This window comes from Chiloscyllium plagiosum, chromosome 7, assembly GCF_004010195.1.
Source record: "Chiloscyllium plagiosum isolate BGI_BamShark_2017 chromosome 7, ASM401019v2, whole genome shotgun sequence".
Lineage (NCBI taxonomy): Eukaryota > Metazoa > Chordata > Chondrichthyes > Orectolobiformes > Hemiscylliidae > Chiloscyllium > Chiloscyllium plagiosum.
Window position 1 is genome coordinate 26,171,972 of NC_057716.1, and position 15,997 is coordinate 26,187,968.

At 43.2% G+C, this 15,997-nt stretch overlaps 1 protein-coding gene across 5 annotated transcripts in view; it reads left to right on the top strand.

The window, feature by feature from the left end:
• Nucleotides 1-15,997, top strand: part of LOC122551426 (partitioning defective 3 homolog B-like) — a 979,113-nt gene that overhangs the window by 459,269 nt on the left and 503,847 nt on the right. For all 5 annotated transcript variants that reach the window (XM_043693310.1, XM_043693308.1, XM_043693311.1 and 2 more), the window contains exon 9: nt 2,976-3,115. In XM_043693310.1, the coding sequence (XP_043549245.1) occupies nt 2,976-3,115 (140 nt within the window). The remainder of the gene's footprint in view (nt 1-2,975; nt 3,116-15,997) is intronic.

Here is a 15,997-nt window from a genome sequence, read left to right on the forward strand (position 1 = left end):
CCTCTTTGCATTACCTACATCATAATTCCTCCATACACCTTCTCATAGCAAAGGTTGTATCTTTCACATGTTTTAAACTCTCCTTTATCTTGTGATTTCTAACTGATGTCTGCTGTCACCTGCGCCCTCCAACTTCCACTTACTCTCCTATGCCTTTACTCTTTGTCTCCCTATCTATCTGTTTCTTCTTTGGTACAGTTTGTTGATCTCAGTCTTACCTCTTTGCCCAGTCTCTTTCTCGGAGAGAGTCTCATCCTTTGCCCTTCTCTATTTCTTCCATGCAATATTGTTAATTTAAAACGATGCATGTGCACACACAAGTGTGTCTCAGTCTTCAATGAGCAATTTGCTTCTGTTTCTCCTCTAACAAGAAGTTGCCAAAAAGAGGTCATTTGGCAGAGGCTGGCAGTAGCAGCTCAACTTCAGAAGAGGTAGTTATGGAGACTGTAGAAAGAAGTGGGAAAGAAAGAGCCATGAGATAGGCAAAACCAAATGGTGTATTTGATGACAGGTCCTTGACTAAGTGGGCATAGATCGTGGAGATAGGAAAGGCACAAAGATATGGCAGAATGGGACAGAAAGAACAATAAAAAGTAGGTGAGTTTGCTAAGTCTGGAAGGGCAGCAGAGTTAGAGTACTGCTACTGAAATGGGGGAAAGAAGGAATGGGTCATAAATCCTGTCCAATGGTACAGCGAGATCATGTGAAAAGTGATGAACGGCACAAAGGCAGCAGAGCACTTTATTTCTGAGAAATAAAAAGTCAAATGTCTTGTTTTACAAGGGGAGACTCCCCATGTAGGATTCATGTAGGTAGCAATACTGACAGTGTTTTGAATATGGGCCCAGTTAATAAAAGGGTATTTTGTGTTACTTATTGAATGATGTTACACTTTTTACGGCACATTTTGGAGTCAAAAGCTCGTGGGTACAAATCTAACTTGAGGAATTTAGCATGAAATTTACATTTTGACGTATTCTTGAATTATTGAGAGTGTTGCATGTCAGCGATGCCATTTCTTTGAACAAGGCATGAGACTGAAGTCCCGTAAGCACTGTTGGGTAAACATCAAAGATCCCACAGCACTGATTTTGAAAAGAGCGGGGAGATATCCCCAGTGTCCTGGTTGATATTAATCCTTCAATCAACAGTGATTTAAAAAGAATATCTGGTTATTAACACATGTGTGGGACCTTGTTGTATGCAAATTAGATGCCAACTTCCTTTCACGGAAGGCAACTTCTATGACTATGTTTAGAAGAACTTCCAAACCAGCAAAGTGCTGAGGGTGACCTCAGGTTGTAAAAGGTGCTATTGAAATGTAAGCCTTTCTTTCCTTCATTTGGCACCATCTCATGTGTACTATATGATATTATGAAGGTAACACAAGAAGAATACAACAAGATTACTTCAGAATTTTTCACGTGGTCCAGATGAGTATAAATGTAAGATCCCAGAGTCAAAAGCAGCATGCTGATACTGACTTTTATGACATGTACGATTACAAATTTATTTTGTGTGCAGTTAAGATGAAAAAGATTATCTTTAAAGCTAAATTTCACTGTTGTAGCAAGGAAGACACTGAAGTGTTCAGTCATTAAAATGCAAACACTTGACATTATATGGAAAATGAACTGAGAGCTGCTACGGAAACAAATGTTTTTCTTAAATGAACATTTCCCATTATCTAGATGCCCATTAACTGGAGTGTACTGGGCATTGGAAATCAATTGGGGCCTGAGAAAATGTCCCCTTTGGAAATGAACATTCTCATTAACTGTTTTCAGCTGTCACTTCCCTCCATAGCATGGGATCAGCATTTTCTTCATGTGCAGATACATGAGTATGACAAAGATTGCTCATTATCTCAACTCTGTGTCATAATACAATTGTTCATATAATGTTTCAAAGCACCAAGTTATTTCTTGATACTCACTATGCAATGCATACATTGTTCAACTTTAACCTCACTTTGTGGAGCTATGCAATGAGAACTTGGGGTGACTTGCCCTAGGAACACCAAAATGTTGTCACCTGCTGTGGGGTGTGCTGCAGCAGACACCGAACTGGTGAAGGCATTGGAAGCAGCGTGAGCATCCGTGAGAAGCCTGCAAAGCAGGGACTCCATGGAATCAGCCAGCAAATAATGCTGATTTGAACACCAGTAATAACCATTCTGAAGCATAATGCTGCAGCTAATGCGCCCTCTTAACCTCTTACTGCTGAGCACACGTTCAGCAGAAGGAAAGACCCTGCACCAACCTTTATTAAAGGTTCATCAGCTACTTACAGGTTAGGTGCTGGTTGATTCTTCTGCAAGTGATTAGTGCTTAAGCTATTGAAGATGTTTGGGTCTAACATATAGAATGCCCTAAATACCTCCTGGCGTGCTGAGACATTTTGATTTCACTAACCACAACATGCTTCTTTTGTGCTACCTATGGTCTACTTACTATTAAGGCTCCTTAATGGCAATCCCTCTGATTTTTGCTCCTTTTGTGTGGACCTACAAGGTCCAACTAGAAGCAGCAGTTTCCAGAAGGGGATGTCGAGGAGTCTACGTGGTATGTAAGGAACCTACAACAGCTGTGGAACTTAGAGAGTATTGCTGCTTGTTGCCATGTTCTATCAAATGCTGCCTTGATATTAAGATAGTAACTCTCAGTTAGCATTAAAGAAAAGCAAAAGCAAAGAATTGCAGACCCTGGAAATCAGAAACAAGATCAGAAATTGCTGGAAAAAAGTCAGCAGGTCTGGCAGCATCTGTGCAGAGAAAGTAGAGTTAAGAGCTTTCTCTCCACTGCTGCTGCCAGAGTTTTTCCAGCAATTTCTGATCTTGTTAACTCTTATCCAGCCTCCTTTTTGCTAGGAGGAGTGGTGTAATTGATTGTAAATTTATAATAAAATTTTAATGCTTTTCATGATCAATAAATATTTTGTCCAGTGACTTTTCCATGATTTCTTCTAATACCCAGGTCCAGAAGGTCTTGGTTTCACAGTAGTTACCAGAGAGTCATCTGTCCATGGACCCGGTCCCATCTTGGTTAAAAATATTCTGCAAAGAGGAGCAGCAGTAAAAGATGGCAGACTGCAGTCAGGAGACAGAATTCTGGAGGTAAAAAATACATCTGTTTCTGCATGATGAAAGCAAGATCCGGAAGACAGAATCTATGTTCCACTAACCAGCTACACAGATTTATTGATCTGTCCTTTCTTAATGCAGAATTTATGATGACCCGGAATTATTTGATGTGACATGCCTGTCATGCTACACTTTAGCGATATTAAACACTCGCCTGCTTTTTGTGTTAGATCTTCAAAAACAGCTGCGGCTACTTTGTAGTATTTTGCAGATGATGCGGATTATATTACCGATTTTAATGCCCACTTCTTTGCATCTCCCTTCATGGTGTGTCATTCCCACTTGACAGCATATCATTGCAACTGACTCTTGCACCGTTGTGAACATAATGTTGTTCACCTTCTCCTGTAGGGAAGTATGCAGTCAAAACTCAAATCTTGATCAACCTCCCCCACCCAGTTCAGTTACCCAGTTAAAATACAAGAGCAAAGTCATAGGTTTATTTCACTTCCCAATTTCGATGATCGCCAATGCCAGGACTTCAGGATTCCTGGTTCCAGCGCCATTTTTAAAACCACACCCCGTGCACCAGATCAGCTAGGAGCTGCTCTTCATAGTGCATACAAAGGGAGGGGAACAAAAAAAATCACTCCTGAGGGCGCATAGGTGATATTTTGTTACAAATACAAGTGCATGTTGCCCTTTAAGAATAGGTTACCTACAGGTAGAGTTCACAGGTTACCCATCTCACTACATTCCATCTGAGAACCCTACACTTGCTTCAATTCCTTTCATGTCAAACGTCCCAACTGATGGTCCCTTCAGGATGTGCAGAAGGTCCAGGAGGCCCACGGTATATTGTCCTTGTTGTAATTTCCTCCAGATGAGTGAGGTGCAGTGTTGCCACAGACTGAGGGTGTCCCAGGACACTGTCACCGAAAAGTGGGACTGTTTAGCAGCTGCTGGAGGTCGCTATTGGTCCTGCGCTCACCAGAGCACCTGTTCCTCCCTAATTTCTCTCTGCCTTTTTTGCATCGTAGCAACCCCTGTTGTAGCTGGATCCGTCAAACATATTTGCAAAGAATCTGTGCGGGGAGTATAAGTAACTTGTGTTTTCAGCAGTCACTCACAGCTGCTGGTTTAAGATGCTTTACCGTATAATGGGACATGGAGGGCTCTGACACGGAGGGCCAATGGAATGTTTGCACATGGACCTTTGACATAGGAACCTTATTCTGATGTATGCAGTACAAGTCATGTTACACAAATTCAACATGAGATTGTAAGTGTGTGGGATTACAGATGCCTTGTCTTTCCACTGCAACATCACCCAAGAAAGGCAGCTTTAAATTTAAGAGCATGTTGGTGAATATTTCAAGTTAAAGATGGGAAGAGAAATCACCTCCATGTCCCTGTGCATCCTATGAGACCTTGCATTGCCTTTGTTAATTGTGACCTAGAGGTAGCTGTTTTAAGGTCACCTGTGATGACCATCTTCAATCTGCAATGGCCAGTAATGTGATTGAGATTGTGCTTGTGACCATGATATGTATTCCACACATTTGGACGCTCCATCCATTTCCCATGCAGGGTGCTGTGATTATAGATGTCTTCAAGGTGCATATTGCAAGTGCATGATTAATTCAATTAGCCCTTGAAGGGCCTCGCAGGCAAAGCCTGCTCCCCCAGTCAAAACAAAATGCTCCAAGTCCAGTCCCAGTCATGATAAACAAGCCCCCCACCACCAACACCACCACCACCACACACATACACTGAACCTCCATGAGGTTTACCTTTACCACTCCATGAGGAGGCCATCAGTGCTGAGCTTTTGCATGTTCCAAAACCCATCTTTGAACGATGACTTCATTTCCCAACAGTTCAGCCAAGCCCCAAGCCTGCAACGTAGTTATGCCAATTATTGTGCAGCATTGTCTCCTCATCAAAGCCAGGGTGGTTGTGGCTATCAGTCACTCCTCCTCTCCCCGTATGCCAAGTCCTCCAATACACCAGTGTCTCCCATCTTTTTATGCTGTGTCTTCCCCATCCCAACTGTTGTCCCCGTTGCATTCTAGCATGCTCCCTCCAATCCTTAGATATGACTTCCCAACTCCCCTACCATAGCAGTGGGAGAACAAGACAATATTTCTCAATGAGGTGAGATCAGATGCTATTAGGTACAAATAGGCCTCGCACCACTCAATAATAAGATTTTAAAAAATTTATTCATGGGAGGTTGGCATTGCTGGCTAGGCTGGCATCTATTGCCCTGATGGCAATTAAGAGTCAGTCATCTTGCTGTGGATCTGGAGTTGCGTGTTGGCTAGACAAGTAAGGACAGCAGTTTCCTTCCCCGAAGGGCATTAGTGAACCAGATGGGTTTTTCCTGAGAATTGACAACAGTTTCAGTGTCAGCTTCTTAATTCCAGGGAGACAGCAACCGGATAACAACAGGAACTCCAAGCTCCCAGATAATTAAAATAAACACACATGATTTGGCCATGTTCATTTTGTCAGCAACTGGGGGCTTTCTCACCCCTCCTCTCTCTTGTTCTCCCCCCCCCCCCCCATCCCTTTTCCCTGTTTGGTCCCCCCTTCTCTCACTTAGAATCATTGAATTCCTACAGTGCAGAAAGAGGCTATTCTGCCCATGTCACCCAAACCACCACACCCCTCCCCCCACCCCCCATATCCATGTAACCACACGTTTGTTGTGGCTGATCCATCTAACCTGGACATCTTTGGGTGTGGGAGGAAACCGGAACACTGGGAGGAAACCCACAGAGACACAGGGAGAATGTGAAAACTCCATACAGTCACCCAAGGGAATTCTGGTTCTATGAGGCAGCAGTGCTAACCACTGAGCTGCTGTGCCACCGTTTTGTTCCCCTCTTCTTTCCCTTGATCTAACATACCCCCCCCCAACCTTTAGTCTCTTCCCCTTCAATCTTTAAACCCCTGCTTCTATTTTTCATTGCCCCTTTCTCTCTTTTGCCACCTCTTTCTCTGTTTTGCTCCTCCTTTTCTCTATTTCCTCCTTTTCTCTCATCCCCCTTCTGTCTTTCGTGCCCCCATTTTCACTTTCTTTGACCCTGCTCTTCTCTTCTCACCCCTTTTCCTCTCATTCACTTTTAGCTTCTCTCTCCATATTTCTTTCTTCTGCCTCATTCCCTCTCATAGCTTATTCTCTCTTTCCACTCTCTCTCTCACCACTCCATCTCCAACATATTGTACAAAACCTGAGGAATCTTTGCCCTGTTCGCAGTGGGTTGACCACCCAAGTGTGAAAAGGGATATATTTTCCTCATTTTGTCTGTACAAGGTTTTGCCAAGTGCTGTGGCTGGATCTAACAATTCCCTTCTTCAACTTAACTCTGGGCGGCATGGTGGCTCAGTGGTTAGAATTGCTGCCTCACAGCGCCAGATAGTCGGGTTCAATCCCAGCCTCAGGTGACTGTCTGTGGTGAGTTTGCACATTCTCCTTGTGTCTGCATGGGTTTCCTCTAGGTGCTCCAGTTTCCTCCCATGGACCAAAGATGTGCAGGCTTGGTGAATTGCCCATAATGTTCAGGGATGTGTGGGTTAGGTGCATTAGTCAGGGAAATGCAGAGCAGTTGGGTAGGGGAATGCATTTGGGAGGGTTACTCTTCAGAGGGTTGGTGAGAACATTTTGGGTCGAAGTGCCTGCTTCCATACTGCAGGGAGTCTGTGATTCTTCTATGAGATTAACAACTAACCATTGATCCAGCAGCTGAATCTTTAATAGTGGCTATTTCATTCTGCTTGAGATAACTTCATGTTTCCTTCTCTGATGAGTGTAACGATCATGTGTAATGAATCTTATTTCCTGTAGCACGAGTGCAGAGCTTAAAACTGACCCTAATTCATTGCTAACTAACAATCTCATTCAGTGAGGTTATAAGGGTGATTGGTGTGGGAAGTGGAAATGTAACAAACATTAAGCCATCTATCATTAATTTTGGGTGGGTCGCATCAAGGATACTGTCAGGTCATATTATGCTCTGCCAAAATCACATACTACTGCCGGATAATCCTAATGAGCAAACTTTGTGCTGAACTCAATTGTCTCCTTAAACTCTTCTCCCTTGCCCTCTTCACTTCCAACAATGAACGGCAAGAGCCCACAGACTTTGTTGTCATTAAAATTTAGATTATCTGTTCAGATACCTCTGCAACATCTCCCCATATTCCTTCCTGTCTCAGCCGATTGCATCCATAGCTTCCTTTGTGGCCTCCAAGCTCTTTTCTTTTTTGAAAGCCATTTTCCTGCCCTCTTCGCTTTATTCCCTCTAAACGGCTGACTGACTCCTCAGGTGCCCCCACATTGATTACCAGCATCATTTACTCCCATCCTTAGAAAGCTCACCAAACATTTCTTTGTCATTGCAAGCACATTCAAAATCCTTGGCCTCAATTTTTTTCAGGACAATGGGTAAGTTTCCCACAACTCTGTGTTTGAATCTCTACTGCCAAGTTTTCAGCCTTGCCAAAGCAGTGAAGCAGCTCATGGCAGCATCTCAAGTAACAGCCTGTATGACTGTGACAAGATATTACCCCTCTACCACATCCTTTTTGACCTTACTGCAGCCTTTGTCACAATTCCTCATGCCTTTCATCCCAATACCTTTCCTTTGTTGCTCCTTCAGTGGGATAACACCCATTTAATTCCAGTCTGATTGCATTGGGACCATGCCAGTGTTTTCTGTTTTTACCTCCATATTGTTGCTGCAGAGTCTGAAAGTGACCACGTTTGCTGATGACCAGCAACTATATTTCTTGATGTCTTCACCGAATTAATGCTGCCCAGTATCCTGTTCTGGATGATTTTGAGGTTCTTTCAGTGAAACTTTTGGGAACATTGAAGCCACCGGTTTTGATCTTGCCCCGGATTCTTATGCATGCCATTGGTCCCATCCTCCTGCTCTGTGTAATGATGGCGAGATGTGCATTTGCTGCTCATCCCTACTTGCGCTTGAGAATTTTGCGGTGAGCTGCCTTCTTGCACCACTGACATCTGCCTGATGTAGGGACACCTGCAGTGCTGTCAAGAGGATGGATCCAGGATTTTTACCCAATGACAGTGAAGGAAAGGCAAGTTATTTCCAAGTCAGGCAGGTATGTGCCTTAGAAGAGAATTGCAGGTATTGGTGCCACCATACGCCTGCTGTATTTGTCCTTCTGTGTGATAGAGGTTGCTGATTTGTAAGGTGCTGGTGAAACAGTTTTGGTGAGTTGATGCTCCTTGGTAGATGGTGTACTGTGCTGTTCTATGAGTCATAGAGCCATAGAGATGTACAGCATGGAAACAGACCCTTCGGTCCAACTCATTTATGCTGACCAGATATCCCAACCCAATCTTGTCCCACCTGCCAGCACCCGGCCCATATCCCTTCTATTCAAATACCCATCCGGATGCTTTTTAAATGTTGCTATTTTACTAACCTCCACCACTTCCTCTGGCACCTCATTCCATACACGTACCCCCTCTGCGTGAAACAATTGCTCCTCATGGGAAAGATATAGCAGAGACCTCTCACCCTAAACCTATGCTGTCGAGTTCTGGACTTCCCCACCCCAGTGAAAAGACTTTGTCTATTTATCCTATCCATGCCCCTCATGGTTTTATAAACCTCTAAGGTCATCCCTCAGCCTCTGATGCTCCAGTTCAACCTCTCCCTACAGCCAAATCCTCCAACCCTGGCAACATTCTTGTAAATCTTTTCTGAACCCTTTCAAGCCTCACAACATTTTTCTGATAGGAAGGAGACCAGAATTGCACAAGGTATTCCAAAAGTGGCCTAACCAATGTCCTGTACAACTACAACATGACCTCCCAACTTCTGTACTCAATACCAGTAAAGGAAAGCATACCAAACGTCGCCTTCACTATCCTATCTACCTGCAACTCCACTTTCAAGGAACTTTGAACCTGCACTCCAAGGTCTCTTTGTTCAGCAACACTCCCTAGGACCTTGCCATTAAGTGTATAAGTTCTGCCCTGATTTGCTTTCCCAAAATGCAGCATCTCACATTTATTTGAATTAAACTCCGCCTGCCACTTTTCAGCCCAAGTCATTGGTAGAGGGAGAGAGAGAGACACACACACAATGTTTCAGGTGATGGATAGGATCCCAATCAAGCAGACTGTTTTTCCTGTATGGCTTCATGCTTCTTGATGTTGTTAGAGTTGCTTTCATCCAGGTCCAAAGGGAGTATTCCATCATTCTCCTGACTTGTGCCTTATAGATGCTGGACAGACTTTGGGATGTCAGGAGGTGAACTACTCAGTGTAGATTTTCTAATCTCTGAACCTTTTACCGCTATGGTATTTATGCATTTTGGTCATTGGTTTAGGCTGTACCGGATTGTGTCACACCAAGCTTGGTTTCTGTTGATCTTTCCTGGAATTTCAGGCCCAAAATCTTCTATTTCCTTTGTCTCATGTGCGTATTTCTCCCTCGTGTCCCTATTTCCCCTTCTTCACCCCAACATTGAGAAACACCTTTTTAAAATACATAGCTGGATTAAACTGTACAGCACATCAACAGTACAGTCCAGCACTTCAGCCATTTGCCTTTTCACCTTCCTCTCTTTCTCTGAAGATACTCCTTAAAACTTAACCACTTTGGCAAGGTTGTTGATCACTCCTTCTTAACATCTTTGTTTCAATATCAATTTTCTTTTGACTGATTGTGCTTGTTTGAAGTGTCTGGAGATAGTTTTCTACATTAAAGATGCTACATCAATGCAGGTTTTATGTCGGCACATGAATGTAAGGGCAAAACAGAAGCCTTTCTGTCATGGCAAACTTCATAATCTCAGATCCTTCCAAATTGCTTTGTAACCAATTAAGCATTTTGAGATGTAGTCATTGCTGTAATACAGGAATTCATATAGTCAATTCAGACACAATATCCAACAAACAGTAATGAGACAATGACTAGAGGGTCTGTTTTTAATAAACATCATATTGGCACTCTTCAGAAAAGAAACAGGAAGCTGATAATGATGTACTGATACTAGGATTGTGAATTACAACTTTTAGCAGCAACTTCCTTTGGTAATATTTCTTGAAATGCTTCATTGTTGGGTAAAATTGGACACAAACTGCACAATTAGGATCTGGATTGGCGAACAAAAGCCTGGGAAAGGGGCAGGTTTTAAGAAGTGCCTTAAAGAAAGTAAATGAGTTTAAGTTGAGAGTTCTAGGTTGGGAATAAAGTAAGTCAGGAATGATCCTTTCAGCCAAAATAGTGAGAGCTTTCGACTTCATAAAAGTCCATAAAATCATCTAACTGGAGAGAACTTAGCACAAGAGCAGAGCGTATTTTCCGATGCAGAGATCCAGTGTTAGTCTTGGTATGAATCTGCATGGTGCTCTTGGGGTGAAATCAAGTGAGAAAAGTCTGTAATTCCCCTGACTTCATCTTGACAAGTGCAAAGTTTGGTAATGTCGGTACTTGTGCATAGGGTTTATCATATTACATTGCAGCAAATGGAAGGCCTTCCCTGTGGACTTCAGTCTCTTTTGGGAAGCCAGTCTACTGGGTGTGCTGCCAGTCCCCATCTGAACCTTACCAACTAGGGACTATCTGAAGAGAAACGTTCCATCACCTTGAAGCGCACTACGCAGTTTTTCCATCTTGGAACATAGTGTACCTCAATGCAATCCACTGGGACTGTACCCGAAACCAGTATGACTTCCACTCTATTGCTCAACCAGCTGAGATACATCATTGAGCCCAATGCATCAGTTATGGCTCAGTTTTTAGAACTCTTGCGTCTGAATCAAAATGTTATGAGTTCAAAACACAATCTAGCATTTGCCCTCAAAAAATAAGATTAACACTCGAGTGCTGCACTGAGGAAGCTCTGCACTGTGAGAGGAACCTTCTTTTGGTTGAGACCTTAATATAAGGTGACTTCTCAGCTGGATTTATAAAGCTCCAAGGTGCTGTTTTAAAGAAAATAAATGGAGTTACCGCTGATGTCCTGTCTAATATTTATTCCTCAGACAGCTTCACAGAAAAGACTGTTTAATTAGTATCCCAATTGCTGTTTTTGGGAGCTTGCTATGCATAGTTTGGATGATAGTTTCTACATGGCATCCTACTGTGCTGTGCTATTCTATAGGATGAATTTCTTGGGTGGCAAGGTTTATCATGCTACCACTCATGGAATCCAGGGAGTGTATCTATATTGATCACCGGAGTCATTAATCAGGAGAGTTTATTGTCTGGAGATGGGAATTCTGCCCCTTGCTTGGGTGGAAGCCCATCTTAGAGAACAGCCAGTCAAATTGTAACCCTGAGGCAACAGTGACCAGGAATACAACTGAAAGTGGTCCCCAGATTCCACATCAGCCAAGTGCAGGGATCGCCCTTTTCATAAGAAGGGTGGCACAGTGGCTTAGTGGTTAACGCTGCTGCCTCACAGCGCCAGGGACCCAGTTTGATTCCACCCTCTGCCAACTATCTGTGTAGAATTTGCATGTTCTCCCTGTGTCTGCTTGGGTTTCTGCTGGGTGCTTCAGTTTCCCCCCACAGTCCAAAGATAAGCAAGTTCAATAGAATAGCCATGGGAAATGTGGGGTCACGGGGATATGGTGGGACTCTGGGACTGGGCCGGGGTGGAATGCTGTTTGGTGGGTTGGTGCAGATTCAATGAGCTGAATGGCCTCTCGGCACAGTTGCGATTCTGCAATTCTTACAAGGCCACTTGAATATTGGCTTCATAAACTGGCAACTCACTTGGGATGAGTGTGAAGTTGGGACAGGGAAATGCCCTAGATCTCACCTGACGTAAGTTATGAACAGCTTGATGTGTGCTTGCCTGCCATATTCCTCCACCCCTGCAAATCCACTTGCACAAATTTCTACCCTGTAAGTGTAAGACTTGACCATGACTGAGCTGTCAGACAAGTAATTTGACTGGAGGGTCTGTACTTCTATCAATTTGCTGTGGCCCAATTGTTTATCAGGTGAAATCTTGAGTAAACAAAACCAATTTTGTCAACCTTCATCAGAAAACTTGCTAAGCAGGAAAAAAAATAGAATTTAAAGAAATTATTCTGCAAGAAGTTAATTTTCACCCATTCCTTACAACAGCAGCGACTTGCATTGATGTGCAGTTTTAATGGAAATTAAAATTGCACGTCCTTTACAAGGGAAGAGAGAAATGTGGACATGAATCTGAGAGGAGGCACCAATTGTAGTTTGGAGAATTGACTTGGTTGAAGGGGTGGATTCTCAGAGGTTTTAATAAAATTGGAAGGATAGTTGAGGTGAATAGCAGGTGCATTAAAGCAACAGCAGATGAATGCACATGGGAAAGGAACAGGAAGGCATGCAGAAAGGTGGGGTAGGAATGAGTAGGAGGAAGCTGATGTGGAGTATCTCAAATGCGTTGGTCTTCTTAGAATGGGTGCAGATTAAATGTAAATGATAGTTTATGGAGATTGGCAGGTAGTATGTTAGAGAAGTAGATTCTGGATGTGACATGACATTTGAACTGGTGGTTGTGAGCTTTTAACATTCTGTTAGAGCTAAACATATTGATCAAGAAGAAGAATTGGTAAAACAACAGTGTTTTTAATATGAAATTAGGACTATTTACAGATAATCATCAATGGGAACTCAGTTTAACACATCTTACTCCTATTGCTGCTGCTTCAGACTGCCCTCAGGTCATGGGATTAATACATTTTATCCTGTAGAGGTGGCTTCTAATTGACAGCAGATTAAGATACTTGTCTTTAAAGGTGTATTTCATCCTATAATAGCAAGACTGGAGCGCATAAGAGTTTTGCACTTTAAGGGCAGAATTTAATGCCCTCTGCCTAAGCAAGCTTGGTGACATTGTAGGGGTGCCAATTGAATGGAGCTGCAGAATAGTAGTTGAGGACCCAAACTCCTTCACATCTCTGCAAGCACTAAGCCCTCGATGAGAAGACTCATGGATAGCCTTCCTGCCCCTACGCCTTTTGAGGTGCTAAAATGGCAATTGATGCCCATTTAAGGGCCTCCGCAGCCCTCCCAACTCCTCACCATTGTTGGGTAGGGAGTTGCCAAGCAGTAAGCCTGCAAAGCAAAAGCTTGCAGGCTCCAGGGAGTGAGGCTGCTTCACTATTTTTTAATCAAAGGAGTCAGGATTGGGAAGGATAGAGGGGAGAGGTGCAAAAGAAAATCCTCCCATACTCTTGGTGCTGACTCCCACTGTCCCCATCTCTTGCCTCTTCCCCCCTTTTATGTGACTCCTACTCTGTTTTGCATGGGTTTATGGCCTGGGGGACCCTTGTTGATTCTACACTTTTCCCTGGGTGTATTTCTGGTATTGCCAACAATGTAAATATGCCAGTAAGTGATTGGTTAGTCGCTGTCCGGTCAGTGGCAGGTGTGAAGTGGAGGGACAGATTATTTCATGTCTGGTGAACTTGATTGTAAGAAAGGTCTTCTGCTGTCCATTAAAATGTCTGATAATCACACTCTGATCTAGCCAGCTTTCCAGTCAATGGGTAAGACCCTATTTCCTATGTTAAATAATAAAGTTGCCGTAGTCCCAGAGGGCTCCTCTCTCATGAGAGTGAAATGAGAGTGTTTTAACCAGAAGGTCACCACTCCTGAGGTGAGGGATGAGGTTGAGAAGATGGGACCTTCATGGTAACTTCAAACAGTACAGGAATTGAAGCTGTGCTGTTAGTATCACTCTGCATCGCAAACCAACCAACCAACCAACTGAGCTAACTGACCCCTGATTGTTTGGGAATACTCCAGGAGATAATGCATTAACTCATGTATGACTCCTTTCAGTAAGGACTTGGGTAGAAAGATCTTGGACGTACAGTTTCTCTCCATCTCTACCTTTCCCTTCTGTCATCCTTTGCAGTGAAATTATCTCTGACAGCTAGCCTGCCTCAAGATCTCCACAATGACACTGTTGAAAGTGAGATGAATTAACAGTGGTAAATGGTAGTTATTAAGCTGTCTTGGTTTAGTGTGCAATTGTACCTGTCTTGCCTTGATTTCCCTTATACCACAGGACTCTTCTGTAGTTTCTCCGTGCCATTTCATCTCTCCACAGCCTCATCTCCTCGAGTCTCCCATCCCCACCACCTCATCCACAAAATGACTTCTATTCATTGTCCATATGAAAAGTAGTCAGAACAATAGAAATGAAAAAGAGGATTTTGAAGTTAATGAAATTATTTTTAAAACTGTTTTGATGATATCAAAGGTGGAGCACTGCTGGCAAAACTCTTCATATTATGTTATTTCACAACTGGAATTAGTTTTGACTTGAAGCTGTTGTTCAGAGAATTTGTGTAGATACTCTGCATCCTAATCTCAGTTACACCTTATGAAAAATGTCTGAGGAGGTTTTATTTTGCATTGGAGTTTTGTACTGATAAATTGGATATGGAGCTTGCACATCACTGAAGTATTTTGGAGCAATGTATAATTTTCTGTGTGACAGTGCTGGAGGGCAAACTGGCCATGTTCAGTGATCAGTGCAAAGCAGCCTCAGAATAAGAACAACATGGCACCTTTGTTAATCCAATGCAATCCAATCCAATTCAATATCAAGACAGTCAATGAAGTAAGAAACAAAAACAGAAACTGCTGGAGAGACTTGGTAGGTCTGGCAACATTAGTGGAGAGAAAACAGAGTTAATGTTTTGGGTGGCTCAGTGGTTAGCACTGCTGCCTCACAGCGTCAGGCACTGTGGTTTGGTTTCAGCTTTGGACAACTGTCTGCGTTGAGTTTGCACTTTCTCCCAGTGTCATTATGGGTTTCCTCTGGATATTCCAGTTTACTACAGTTTGCTCCAGTTCGTGAATCATAGAAGTCCTGCAGTGATGAAAAAGGCCATTCGGCCCATCAAATCCACACTGATCTTTCACAGAGCATCCCCACCCAGACCCAGACCCCCACCTATACCTGTAATCCCACATTTACCATGGCTCACCTACCTAGCCTGCACAATCCTGAGCACTGTGGGCAATTTAGAACTATGATTAATCCAGCTAACCTGTATATCTTTGGACTGTGAAAGGAAACCAGTGCACCTGGAGATGCACAGGTTGGGTGGATTGGCTGTGCTAAATTGCCCCTAGTGATTAGGGATGTGCAGTCTAAGTGGATTAGCCATGGTAATTGTGGGGTTACGTGTATAGGTTAGGAGTCTGGGTGGGAAGTTCTTCAGAGGGACGGTGCATGTTCAGTGGACGAAATGACCTCTTCCTGCACTGCAGGGATTCTTTGATTTTATGACACTTCTTCAGAACTGGAACTAGACAGTAATACTGTTCTTAATAATAAATTTATTCACAAAATGCAGCATTGCATGCATCTGCTTCCTACCCGTGTATCCTAATGGTCTTACCTTATAAATGCTGTGAATACTTAATTACAATCAGTTCTGCAAAAAACACGTGTTTCTTCAACGCGAATGGGTTTTAATGCGATTGAAGAATTTAGACCGTTATTTGTAAAATATGAACTTCCCTTACCTGTATTGGCTGTAACACAATTCAGGCCCCATTAGTATAAATGGCACAGTTATTGCAAGATTTTCTTATCATGTGAGCTTGCACGAGAGCAGGGCGATCGTCTTGTATCAGAACCAACTGTAAGCAGTGCTTTGTTCCCCTATGTATCTTACCAATGTAAAAACAGCATCCCATATTCCCAATTCCTTCGCCTTTGCCGCATCTGCTCCCAGGAGGACCAATTCCAGTACCAAACAACCCAGATGGCCTCCTTCTTCAAAGACCGCAATTTTCCCTCAGACGTGGTTGACGATGCTCTCCACCACATCTCCTCCACTTCCTGCTCCTCCGCCTTGAACCCCGCCCCTCCAATCGCCACCAGGACAGAACCCCACTGGTCCTCACC